General features: G+C 54.9%; 5 protein-coding genes across 5 annotated transcripts; 2 read left to right on the plus strand and 3 right to left on the minus strand.

Moving 5' to 3' along the window:
• Positions 1-32: 32 nt before the first annotated feature.
• On the minus strand, positions 33-371 carry L969DRAFT_95095 (uncharacterized protein; the record flags this gene model as incomplete). The annotated part of the gene is made up of 4 exons (XM_014712030.1): positions 33-49; positions 96-122; positions 170-272; positions 321-371. The coding sequence occupies 4 exons, from the start codon at positions 369-371 to the stop codon at positions 33-35; spliced, it is 198 nt and encodes a 65-aa protein (XP_014567516.1).
• Positions 372-565: 194 nt separating this feature from the next.
• On the minus strand, positions 566-1,826 carry L969DRAFT_95096 (uncharacterized protein; the record flags this gene model as incomplete). Its single annotated transcript, XM_014712031.1, has 8 exons — positions 566-788; positions 847-927; positions 975-1,042; positions 1,089-1,109; positions 1,161-1,275; positions 1,332-1,397; positions 1,451-1,613; positions 1,664-1,826. The coding sequence occupies 8 exons, from the start codon at positions 1,824-1,826 to the stop codon at positions 566-568; spliced, it is 900 nt and encodes a 299-aa protein (XP_014567517.1).
• A 66-nt stretch (positions 1,827-1,892) lies between these two features.
• L969DRAFT_624969 (uncharacterized protein) lies at positions 1,893-3,728 on the plus strand (the record flags this gene model as incomplete). Its single annotated transcript, XM_014712032.1, has 3 exons — positions 1,893-1,967; positions 2,012-2,946; positions 3,058-3,728. The coding sequence occupies 3 exons, from the start codon at positions 1,893-1,895 to the stop codon at positions 3,425-3,427; spliced, it is 1,380 nt and encodes a 459-aa protein (XP_014567518.1). The 3' UTR covers positions 3,428-3,728.
• Positions 3,729-6,872: 3,144 nt separating this feature from the next.
• L969DRAFT_95099 (uncharacterized protein) lies at positions 6,873-9,396 on the plus strand (the record flags this gene model as incomplete). The annotated part of the gene is made up of 4 exons (XM_014712033.1): positions 6,873-7,907; positions 7,960-8,606; positions 8,655-9,246; positions 9,298-9,396. 4 exons carry the CDS (start codon positions 6,873-6,875, stop codon positions 9,394-9,396), a joined length of 2,373 nt encoding a protein of 790 aa, XP_014567519.1.
• An 82-nt stretch (positions 9,397-9,478) lies between these two features.
• Positions 9,479-12,647, minus strand: L969DRAFT_103924 (uncharacterized protein; the record flags this gene model as incomplete). Its single annotated transcript, XM_014712034.1, has 7 exons — positions 9,479-9,562; positions 9,620-11,276; positions 11,328-11,839; positions 11,893-11,969; positions 12,023-12,412; positions 12,466-12,556; positions 12,608-12,647. 7 exons carry the CDS (start codon positions 12,645-12,647, stop codon positions 9,507-9,509), a joined length of 2,823 nt encoding a protein of 940 aa, XP_014567520.1. The 3' UTR covers positions 9,479-9,506.
• Between the last annotated feature and the right edge of the window lie 63 nt (positions 12,648-12,710).

Here is a 12,710-nt window from a genome sequence, read left to right on the forward strand (position 1 = left end):
CTCTTGGACAGACACCTTGTTTGCGGACTTGATCAGGTCACACAGCCGCCTGAAAAGCCTGTCAGCTTGGCAAAGTCACCGAGGTTCTGACGTACACAGTTCGCCATCGAGACAATATCCAGCTGCGGTACGTATCAGCCTCGTACAGTCGACAATCGATGGGACGCACAAGTGCCACATGAAGAGCCGTCGGAGCAGCCGTCAGCCCAGTGGCAGCCATTGGTTCGCAAACAGTAACCCTTGCTGTGGCCGTTGCACGGATTCGCCGAAGCCTGGCGCAGCTTTAGCTAACCTGACTGCCGCTCGTACGCTGAACGTACAGATGCAGTGAGAGCAATCAAAGCAAGCACGACGGCACTGAATTGGCGCATTGCGTAGTATTTGGTTCTCAAGCTACCGGCGACCTTCTGCGATGGGCGCTGCTATGCTGTGACGCCGGCTGTCTCCCTCGGTGATGATACGTTTCGCGCTTCGTGAACTCCGTATTCAGCGTACGGTCTGTGAAACACAGCAAAGAATGGTAGACTGGATGTGTGATATACAGTGCATGTTGATACAGCCGTGTCTAGTCCCGGTAGTGATCGTTCTCCTCCGATTGCGCCCATCGCAATTGCCGCATCTTGTCTTCTCTGATCTTGTACGTCGCTTCTGCATCCGGCAAGATGTCAAGATCGATTTCGACAACGACGAGTTGCTCATCGGGTTCGGGTAGCTTGGCCACGCAGCCCAAGAAGGGCATTGCCACTGCGCTTCGACCCATGTAGCCCTGTGAGCGAGGCCCGCCGCAGCTGTACGCAATAAGCAGCTTTCAGATGGCCTCATTAGCTGACAGGAAGTCGAGCGTACTTGACAAAGACGATGCAGCATTCGGTTTCGTAAGCCCTTGTGATGACGAGTGAGTCGAGATACGCGCGCTCGCCCTCCGCTCTGGCCACATGATGAGCACAAGGACATTTTGGGTGGGTTGAGCTTACTTGGGATCCCATTTCTCGCCGATAGGTCCTACGTCGTCTGCTACCCAGCAGGTGGGTATGAAGACAATCTGATCACACAATGAGCACTGGACTTGACGAGCGGGCGGCGCGTACGTCAACTTTGTCTAGTAGCAACTGCTCCCTCGATGACTGAGCGACGTCGATAGATGCAGGCAAAGTACGTACAGGTCGAAACGCTTCTGGCCAGGCGAGGTCCCAGCAGGCAAGGAGGCCGGCGCGGTACTTGGGCGTGTCGAATGTCGTGTGCTCGCGTACGCATCTCGTGAGGTAATCTTTCTCACTGTGCATATACGTCTTTCTTGAAGCAAGTGGTAGCTTCACAGACCGATGACGCACGGATGCCATAGATTCTTCTTGCGATATGTGCCCAGTACTTCCCCCGTCTTGCTGACATACCGCGAACTGCTCGAATGCGGCGTGAAACGAGTCCCCTGCGCTCAGTGGAGACGACGCACGTGTTGAAGAGCTTATCGTTGTCACCGGCTGACTTTTCGACGATCGTGCCTGCCACGATATCGACGCCGTACTTCTTAGCGAGCTGCTGTAGATCCTCTACAAATTCCTCTTCTTCGGTAGCGAGGTGCAGGTGGTCAGCCATAATGTTGGTCAACCAGTACTCTGCGATCCAGCTGTCAACGCTATGAGCCCAACACAGCAGACGAGCGAACCAGGAAAGACGATAACGTCTGCTCTCTGCTTGGCAGCATCTGCGACGAATGACGCTGTCCGGGCAAGATTGCGATGGACGTTCGTCTCCTGGGCATGTCGGTCGTCTGGTCTGGGTGGCTCACTGGCGAACTGGCAGATGGCTATGCGGACAGGCCGTGGCATGCTTGCGTGTAGCGCGATAACAAAAAGAGAGGTAAACTGCTTTGCGCGTCGCCACGAAGTGATGTCATGTGCGGCGAGCTTAGCGAGTCAGAAGAGGAGCTGTCAGCTGAGCAAGAGGCGCATCTCGGGCGTATAGTCGATGTGAGCTCGTTGCCAGTCTGGCTGATCGAGCTGAAGCGGCACAGTGTCACGCACATCCGCACGATACCAAGCATTTCGATGCAGAGCAAGATGGCGTGGACAAGCTCGTCTGCGCAAAGATGGTCTGCATGTCCAGCAATCTGCACAACCAAGAGCTCACGGCCCGACTTGCGAGTCGACACCCTGAAAAGATCGTACCTGCTTTTGGCCTCCATCCTTGGTTCACACACGCCATCGCCATCGAGCCATTTGCAGACAAGCTAGACCACTACACTCGACTATGGCCTGGCACAGATGACGAGCGTCACCCTGAGCTGACAGAGGAGCTCATGCGGAACTTGCCCGAACCGCTCATGCTGGACGAATGGATCAGATCCCTGCGTGGCTATCTGGACAGATATCCTACGGCTATGGTCGGCGAAGTAGGCTTAGACCGTTCTGCTCGCGTGCCTTGCTTCGGCGGACACATCGCTCCCGTCTCGTTACCGCCGACACGCGAATGGCCAACTGGCCTGACGAAACTACGTACGCCCATCGAACATCAAAAGACCATCTTGCTTGCCCAGCTGGATATTGCCATCATCTACCGACGCAACGTGTCCATGCATTCTGTAGCAGCACAAGGGGCAACACAAGACGTCCTCGCAGACCTGAAGAAGAAACACAAGACCCACCACGATGACATCGCCATCGATTTGCACTCGTATGGTGGCAGCAAGGAATCGGCCACGCAGATTCAAAAGGCATACAAGAATGTCTGGTTCAGCTTTTCGAGTACGGTGAATGCTCGCTCAGACAAGACAGAAGAGACCATCGCTGCAGTAGCGAGGGATAGATTGCTCATCGAATCAGACTGGGCATCTGCAAGGGGATCAGATAAGAAGCTGCACGAAGCACTGCTCATGCTTCGATCGGCTCACGATCTCCATGCCGACGCTGCTATCGAGGGGCTCGAGCAATCCTGGCAGCTCTTCCTGGAGTATCCTCAGAGGAAGCAATCGAACCGAGCATGAACAGTCTCGTTCTCGCGTACGACAAGTCTCTCCGCTGCGCCTTTGTGCTGCTAATGAAATCCGTGCTGTGGCGTTAGCGGCAATGAAGAGACAGGCGAGCGCTCAGGCCAGCTCATCACTTTTGATGACTTCTCCCGTAACGAGCACTCTGTCCATTCTGATCTCAACCGTCAGTACGAAGAGCTCAGATCGCGCACGAAACTCACGCTTCTGAGCTGGACAACCGAGCTGGACAAGGTCCAATCCACCGCACAGCATGAAAAAGCCGCGAGCGAAGAAGGGACCTCTCATCTTGAAAACGATGGCGACTTGGCCAGCTCGAGATTGAAGGTCAACGTGGGCCCTTCAGGACAGCAGTTGTACCAAGATGGATTATCCAGCTCGCCCTTAGTCCTGCGCATGTATATCAGTAGGGTAGAAAGCGTAGATGTCATGCTGACTCGATGATGAAGTTGTATGCCATGTGATGAGCTCCAGCGGTATATTCAAACGGGGCGACTTCGACCAGAGGCAGAGTAGTCGGCGCCTACCTTCAGTAAGCATTGTCGAACTGTTCATGGACAGTACACACAACCACATGCCATGAGTCTGACTGCGCGTTGGTGCTCAGAAAGACATGGAAGCCGAAAACTTAGGTCCTCATGAGACCGATATTGCCGGGACACACCGCTGTCTGCATTGTACAATCGATGCTCAAGATCTCTTGTGGGCATGCTTCGACTGACCGATGATGCGGCCCATGACGTACGCATACAAGTCCAGATCAGGGTGTAGACCAGCGTTGATGGATGGAAGGAGCACAGAGACACCGAACAGAGCCCTGAGGGCTTTCATAGGAGAATCCTGTGGCAATTTCGGTCGACGCGCTCCTTTGCGTATGGTTGCAACAACAAATGGTACAAAATGCTTTGGCAGGCTCTAGCTCGCTGCTAATCCTGCGGTCAACATCATCACAGTCAAAGCTGGATCAAGATCAGTCTTGAAGTCTGACAGAAAGATCGCCAGAGGCAGGGAAGCAAACGCCTTGCTCGAGAACTCTGCAATGCGCTCGCTGTCGAAGTAGTCGCGCAAATCAGATCGTCCAACCAGTAGACAAAGATTGCGACAAGCCAGCTGCTGACGCTCGATTGGGATGATGCCTGGGGCTTTGAGTATTGCAGGTTCAGCAGACTGTCGCGTAAGTGAGCTCGTTGGGATGTCTTGTTGCCGGTCGGAAGGTGCTTGCGTAGTGACCGCGGATTCAGCAGGTGAAGCTGCCTTGTCTGCAACGACGGCGTGTGCTCTCGACACATGTGCAGCGGGGGCCAAACTAGGTAGAGGCGGCGACACCCTGGCAGAATGATCCGACGGGCCACTTGGCCGCGGTGTAGCAGACAGTAGTGATGGAGCGGTCAGTCCCGGCGAGACAGGCTGCGCCGGGAGGCGCGATTCGTTCGCCATTGTTGGGACTGAGACGGTGGCGGTGACCACATTGGTATCAACTGGAGCATTAACCGTGACACGATCCGGCACAGGCTCTGGTGTAGTGGCTGGAGTGAGCGGTACGCCCGCTTTGACCTGCGGGGAGTGTGCTTGCTGCTGAGCTTGAGCCGGCGCGACATTTCGTCGAGCAGTAGCTGGTGTTGCGCGCAAATGCTCGCGGCGATGTTGTCCTAACAATAGCTGCTGCTGCGGGGCGTTTGCTCGAGCCGCAGCATGTATCTGTGGGCAGGGTTGCGCAGGACCCAGGGAGGATGCGCGACTTACGGTTACTTCCTGTTCAGTCAAGTCAATGTACGTTGAAGTCGCCGACGCAGCAAGGCACTGGTGTCGCCGAGCGTCTACAGGTCTTGCTCGATGGGCAGCGTAATTCAGCGATAGCAGTCGCCGCTGTCTCGCAGGCACAGGCATTGTGCAGGTCTGCCTCGGAGCAATCTTGTTTCGATCAATGGTCGACATGGGATGCAAGCCTTCGACAAGCTGTCCAGAGTGCGCCCTATCTAGAGGCGCCCACTTTGATACAGCTGCCGAGGCAGCAAAAGTACCCATCGGGTGAAAGCGAGGATTGGGTCGAGGCACTGTCGGTGCAGTGGTCGCGAAACCTGAAGAATGCATGTACGCGCGGTTCAGCAGCAGGTTTTGTGCGAAAGGGGCCATAGATTCGATGGGAGCCCGAGCGTTGATCGGAGCTGATGCTGGCACTGTCGGCGTCGTGGCTCCCTCCCGTGTTGGCGTCAAAGGGGCCTGCGCGGACCCCCATTCAATTCTTCGGACGGCACTGTCTAGCGCTGCTGTTGAGCCAGTGCTTCGCCTGGGATGCGCTATTGTTGACAGGATTTGCGGCCTTTGTGAAATGAGGGCAGAAATGCCGAAAGGCGAGCTCGTCACAATACCAGCTTGCTGCATTGATGGCTCAGAGGCAGCTGCAGGGCGATGAACCAACGGTGGTGGTGACCATTGTGTCCTGCCGGACCAGTCAGGGGCTTTCCACAAGCCACTTATGATCGGGGCGCACTTGTTACGCGTACGATTCTGTAGGGCGAATGGGGCAGGCTGAATAGACCACTCAGCTGAGACTGGCCAGTCGGCAAGTGGAGGGTAATGCGGTCGTTGAACTATCGCAGGCATCCTATGCGTAGAAACAGGTAGAGCTCGTGCAGGGGCCGCAGGGATCGCGGGTAAGGCTGCAGTGAGTATTCGGGTGCTCGGCACCTTGGCAGACCGCTTTGCACTGCCTTTTGCTCTTGAGGGCGTCGGGCCATGCGCGGGTACACTAGCTGGCAGTACAGACACGCCGGAAGCCAACCGTATAGGCGCTACCTCAGTCACAGGCATCTTGATAGGCGGTTGCGCAGTGACAAGCCGACCTGGCGCGCTGACCCTGGGGGCTCTCGTAGTCTTTGCGCGTTTCTTGGCAGGTCCATCTACGTAATTCGAGCCAGACGAGTCTGAAAGAGAAGCTCGAGAATGCTCCTGAGATTCGAATACAGCATCTTCAGGACTAAGCGCGCGCAGCCGCTTGGTGACTTTCGCTCGAGCTGGGCCAGTGGCGAAGATGTCGTTGATGATTGGCCAGATAGAGCGATCAACTTTCGTGAGGCCATCGCAGAAGCGATTGACGATGACTCGCACATGCGCGGGGTAGGTCGACAGAAAGTCATGCCAATCGTTCTCATCCTCGAGCTCAACACCCTCCTCGTCGTCCCAATGCCATGCCGCTTGAGCGATGTCGTGCTCTACAAAATGATATGCGACTTCGAGTTCTCTGTACTTTGCAAGAATGTCATTTGCCGTCGGCACGGTGTGATCGCGGACCTGTGCAGGTTGGCCCGCGTCCACTGAGTTTGCGATCGCTCTGGGATCCACATTGGCGGGGTTCGCTTCGTTCACACGGATTGCGACCACTCTGAAGGTGAGGATGAGTGTGGCCAACGTCCACTGATAGTTCGAGTATGGCCAATCCCCTTTAGGCCTCCGAGTCACACTAGGCGGCCCTGGCGAAGCAGAGTCGGCACTCGATGAGGTTGAAGTCTCGCTTGCTATGCGTACTTTCGAACGGGTGCGCCCTGGCGGGGTAGCGCCGTGACGAAAGGAACGCAGCAAAGCTCTCTCGTCTTCATCGAGGGGCTCCTTCTTGATCTCATCCTCTGGCTCGAGCGACGAGCTTGGCGCATCTGCTTGACTGGATGATGATGATGTCGTTGTCTCCGACGACAGAAGCATCTGCAGATGGAGCCAAGCGCATTTCAGGCAGGAAGTCAGGGCAGCGAGCGGCTCGTCATCTCAAGTCACGTGAGTGATTTGCAATGAACGCGTCTCTCAGACGTGTCGTGCTTCCATTTCTATTTGCAAGCCGTGTCCCTTTTGACTGTGACATAGGCTTCGCGCGGGCGGTGCTGCTCGTTTGCAAAAGATGCCCGCCTTCAAAGCGATGCTTTTTCCGCCCTCACCGCAGACGACGAGAAGCCGTAAGCGAGCTGACGAGGACGTGCCAAAGTCGGAGAATGCGTATGCCGCTTTGCCAGCGTCGCCTTTGCTTGATCAACACGCGCCTGCCTCGCCTGCCATGTCGGTCACCTCTAGTACTTCCTCTCATGGCCACGGTCACTGCTGTGGATGCTGCGGCGGACAATGCAATGCTACTCCGCCCACCCGGTCAAGCGCCGTGTTCTCAATCGGCGACGAAGGCGAGGATAACATGGGCTATCGGGACGAAGAGGCAAATGTAGACATATCGCCTTCCCTCAAGAGCACGCCAACATTCGAGTCCACTATTGCGGTGAGAAGAGGCAGTGGGCATCTCATAGGCCACGGACTTGGTCTGGGACTCGGTCTCGGCCAACCCTGTCGACATGGTCATTCGTCCCAAGTACGCGCCACGCCAGACGATGAGAAGTACAACATGGATGACTACAAGGAGATGCAACGCATGCCAACGTCGAATACCCCAAAGAGGCCCTGGACGCGTTCGTCATGTCGAAGAATTATGGTACCTCTTGTCCTGCTAGGCGCGATCAGTCTCATCATCGTTGGCTTCACAAGTACATCAGAAACCAGGTTGAAAGCATCTTCAATTGCGCAAGATACACTGCAAAATGTGAAGCAGACTTCGAATGATGCCTGGGAGGCCTTTGTCTCACCCTGGAAATCCCACGAAGATATCGATGCATCCCTCGACGAATTAGCCAGCCTTCCACTGAGCACATCAGAAGCTCAAACGTCTAGCACGCCGCTCCCTGGCCCAGTATCCAGCCGACTATCCGTCGCTAGCGTGTCGAGCGCATCGAGCTCTGCGCAACCGACTCACACCCCATCGCCTGTGCAAACCCGACTGGCAAAGTCAATAGAGGAGCATGGCTCTTACTGGGACACGCTCGAGCCTGCCCGACTAGAACGGTACGTCACTGCCATTCCCCTCGGTGGGACGAACAATCAGCTCAAAGGCATCGTGAGTCTCATATCTACCCGGATCTCGCACAAAGCTGATCCTGGGCACCAAGTTCAATCTGCTTTACCTGGGCATCAAAAGCGCTAGAACAGTCATCCTCCCGCCCATCGCGCCCAATCTGCACCTCAACACCTTCAGCGGCCCGCCCTACAGCGCATTCTATGATCTTGAGCATTTGCAATCTCGCTTGAACCTTTCAGTCATCGAATGGGCAGATCTCAAGAGCGATCTCACTCCGTTTGGCGATAATCCGGTTGATCCCACTCAGCCAATAGAGGATCAAGGACCAATTCTCAACAAGCCGGACCGCAATCATGCCGAAGCATGGTACGGACCTGGCCCTATCACCAAGGAATACTTTATCAACGGCTGGCGCAATGATTCGGAAGAGCTCAAATGCTACTACAGTGCCGCTGTCGGTCTGCCAAAGACTGAGCCCAAGGCCAAACTGCTCAAGGATGACTCGTTCGGAAGGGGCTACTTGGTCAAGACCAATGCAACTTACCATCCTGCTGACACCGGCATCAATCATGGTCGCTTCGAGTCAATGGACAAAGCGGTAGAGATTCTGAAATATGATAGGGAGCACATCGATGGCAATCAGAAAGATCTGACTTGTTTGACACAGAGCTACTGGCTCGAGCAGACGCCCAGAATAGGCTCAGCTCAAGCGTTTGACGACATTGGCCAGCACCTTACGTAATAGCATGACTCGCAGCACGAATCTAGCTGACCCTCGCGTCGCAGATTTAATCGACCGTTTACCGCGCTCGCAGAGTCTATCATCGCGACTGTTCTCGGTGTTTCTGCCAATGACATCCACCGCAATCGCATCAGTTACATCACAGCGCACATCAGGAGGAATGACGTCGCGGACAAGTGTGACCCACGACCAGAAGGCGTGGAAATGCCCTCGTACCGCACTGCAACACCGTACAACGCGGACATGACAACTGACTATCAAGACGATGATCAAGGCTCCGCACAAAACAAACTCGAAGCTAGAGACGACATCTTTGACGATGCGATAGACATGGTCCAGGGACGCTTGGTCAAACGCAAGCAAGCGTGGTACAAGTGCGTCGTCAATAATGACAAAGTCATCAACCGAATCAACGGCATACGAGTACAAATGCTGAAAGATGCCGGCACGACGGTCTATACCACACGAGACGTCGAGGCCATTCCGGTCGTGTTCACGACCGATGATCGTGATCCAAAGACGCGCGAGGAGCTTGCTTCCCAGCCTGGCTTCCACTTTGTCGATCACGAAAAGCTACAGACTGCACAAAAGTATGGTGCTTGGTATCCGCCGATGCTCGATGCTGCCATCCTTACTGTGAGTTTTCCCAGACCTTTCTATGAGCGCTGCTGATACGTTTGCGAGCAGAGAGGTACAGTCTACATCGGTACATCTGTCTCAACCATGTCGCAGCTTGCTGGCCGGAGAAAGGTTGCCTGGCACGGCGGCGCAAGCCACTGGTTCTAGACAGGATGGAATCGACGGCAGGACATAGCGCAGGCGGGCGCAATTGCATAGGCATCCAACAACATCGCACAGCATTCTCACTGTACATACTTGCATCAAGATTCGGAAACTTACTTTCGGCGTGCCCGCGTGGGCTTGTTCGACAAGACTGAGGTACTCTTGAAGCCTGACAAAGCGATGCTGATCAGCAGAATCATCTGATCTGTATATATCAGAGACAAACCCTTGAACGTCAGATCATCTGAATCTGATGAACTGTCTACGATGATCTCGTTGCGCTTAGTCGGCGATATAGTCGATTTTGCTGCGCGGCGGCCCGCTGAGGTACGAGGTGCAGCACCCTTTTGACTTTGCAATGTAAATGCATCGTCGTCTTCTAATTCTTCGTCGCTCGTTGTATGTACGTTCTCGATGATAGGTACATTGCGAACACCACGGGTACGAATAGACAGCTTGGGGACTTCATCTTCATCTTCCAGCGACACGTCGGACTCTTCCGGCAATTGCGATTGACCGACAATGACCTTTTTCTTGCGTGTCTTTGGCCTGCCTTGTAGGTATTGCTCGCCAAGGCCGAAATCATCTGGCTGTGAGACATGAAAGACAACCTCTGGGCGCTGTCTACGTTGCGGCATAGACTGGTTCTTTGGTACGAAACCTTTATAATTGGGCAAGCCGGTACTGCCAAGGACCGGCTGGACTTTGGCTGGCCGAGGCTGTACTTCAAAGTAGACCTTGAGGAACTTGCACTGAGTTGATGGTTTATTCGCATCTTCTTTTGATAGCTCAAACGCGCGCTCTTCAGGTCCGTCGAACCTGAGCCGTTCGCCTTTGTCGACAATTGGCTTGTGCATGATAGGCTTGACGAGCTTTAGCGCGTTGAACTCTGCATTGAGTCGCGCGTCGTTATCCTTGTCCTTGCCGCGCGCTTTGGTCTTGATCTGTAGATAGCGATCATCGTCGGTGTCAGGCTCTTCTTGCACCGGTAGTATCTTGCCCCTTTTGGGCGCCTTGCTCTGCTTCGTGGGCCGGCCTGCCTCATCATCGAGGGTCATCACTTCATCGGCATCTTCCTTAGCAGACCGCTTCCGACCCCTTGCTGCCGGATTCTCGGCAATAGGCTCAACTACAGGTGTCCCTGTGCGAGCGCGCTTTGCGGGACGGTCGCCCTCGTCGGTGGTAAAAATAGGGACTTCGCTGACCGCAGCTGGTTCTTTGTCGCTGTCAGAATCATCAAATCCGGGTAATCTTGACGGATTGTTCGACTGCGTGGCCAGACGTTTCCTGACAATCGCTCTACGTGAAGGCAGAGCAGAAGACGAAGCTACTGTGCCATTTGTCTGTTCCTGTGCCAGTTCTGGCAGAGATCCTTCGGGCACTCGATCCATCGAGTCGTCGAAAGCTGCAAAGGTGTCGAACTTGGGCGCGTTGACGCTCGACGGAGGTCGAACGGGTCGTTTGGGCTTTCCGCTCTGCTGTCCGGGCACTGTTGGCGGGAACTCTGTGGGACCTGTAGGCATCGGACCGCTCGCCAAAGATTGTATGTCAGAGGGCGCGATCGATGGTGCCCGTTGCTGCATAGACTCCACAGGACTGTGCGGCGCCTTCCTTTTGAAGTCGTCAAGGTTTACTGTAGCCTTGAAGATCATACTGAGCACGTCCATATGTTCAAGCAAGTAGATTTTGGGATGTGCGGTAGCTGCTTCGAGCCAAGTCGAGTCTGGGTCTATGAAGCTTTTGAAGAACATGACGTGCTTGCCGACGTTCTCGTTCACCAAGTCCTGGAGCTTTTTTCGACACTCTTGGAGCGATCTGCCATCGCCCGAAACTTCGATAGAAGTGCCACCTGCTGCGCTGATGACGCCCGGATATTCCTCGGTCTTTACAGCCCGCGTCAGTCCTTACTCACAGGCTCTGGCACGGAGACCTACAGCTGCTCGTTGAATCTGATTGTCGTGACCGACAAAGATCATCTGCTTGAACAGCCTCGGCCGAGCAGGCTGGACAAACATGCCCCTTGGCGAGGCGGCCATCCATTCTGTTCGGGCCAATTTAATGCCAAATTTGACGGGATCTGGCCAAGGTGAGTCCACGCCGAGATAGTCTCTGGGCTCTTCAAAGCTGATCTCGAGGGGAGATGACTTCCAGAAATTGATGTCGGATCCAGCTGAATGGGTCTGCCACGCTTCTCGCTTGCGCTCTATCTGAGCTTCCGCATTGACATCTGGCACGCCAGATGCACGGAGCTCCACTTCGATCGCATCTGGTATAGGCGGACATTGGGTCAAGGGGTCAAGAGCAGCGAAGAAGCCGTCTGTAACAAGTGGTATTGCTCGCGCGAGGGCAAGAAACAGCTTGGGCGTCAGGGCGACGGTAGCTTTGCGTGCAAGGTAGTATGAGATATTTTGGGCTTCTGCTAAGCTTCCGGTGATGCAAGACATGCCTGCCCCCGACTGCCATGAGGTTGCGATCTCCTGGGCTCGGCAAAGTGCATACCCAGCGTCTTTGCTCTTTGTATCAGCTCGGCACTGACTTTGCCTTGGCAATACGTGACCAAAGGTCGCCACTCGAATCTGAGAACACCATCGATCAGCCTGAAGAGAGGCTGACGTGCTCCTTCACTGACCTGAGCACAAGCGAGCGATCTTTCGTGACCATGATCTCGTCACCGGGCAAGACCTCTGTCTCTGTATTTGTTTTATCGCCATGTGCTTCTAAGACGTGCGCTTCTCTCTCGCCCGCTCTCTCGCCAAGGAAGCATTCAGACGGCGTTGCAGCTGGTCTGATATAGTCGAGCTCGTCTTGCGCGACCGCGTTCGACCTGGCTTGCGATTCCCGCGATCGTAAGTCGCCTGTGTAGCCAGGCAGTGCATGTAGAAGCGATAGTGACTTGCTCTCTGTTCTCACTGTGACTCTGTAGGTGGTCTTGCTTGTCAAATCTGTGCCCGCAGGCCGGACGATGTCGTCGCTGACGGGATAAACCTTGATGGTCAGATGCTTGCGCGATACAATTGAGCTGCATGGATTGTGATGAGCCCGAACATCATGAGAGACGGAGTCGGGGCATACGAGCCGAATGCAAAGTCGGTGCTCTGCTCTCCTGACGTCTTTCGGCGGCCAACGGTATACTCTCGCCCGGGTCGGAGCCAGTGGGTCGTCACTGCAGGGAACGATGAGATGAGGATAGCACAGACATCTGAACATGACTCGCCCTCGTCTTTGCTGACGAAGTTGCCCACTAGGACCCACATCCTGTGGTGTCTCGCTCAGAGGAAACTCGAGGAAACGCGACTTGTTCTGATCTCGATCACCCT

Source organism: Mixia osmundae, assembly GCF_000708205.1.
Source record: "Mixia osmundae IAM 14324 unplaced genomic scaffold scaffold_6, whole genome shotgun sequence".
Lineage (NCBI taxonomy): Eukaryota > Fungi > Basidiomycota > Mixiomycetes > Mixiales > Mixiaceae > Mixia > Mixia osmundae.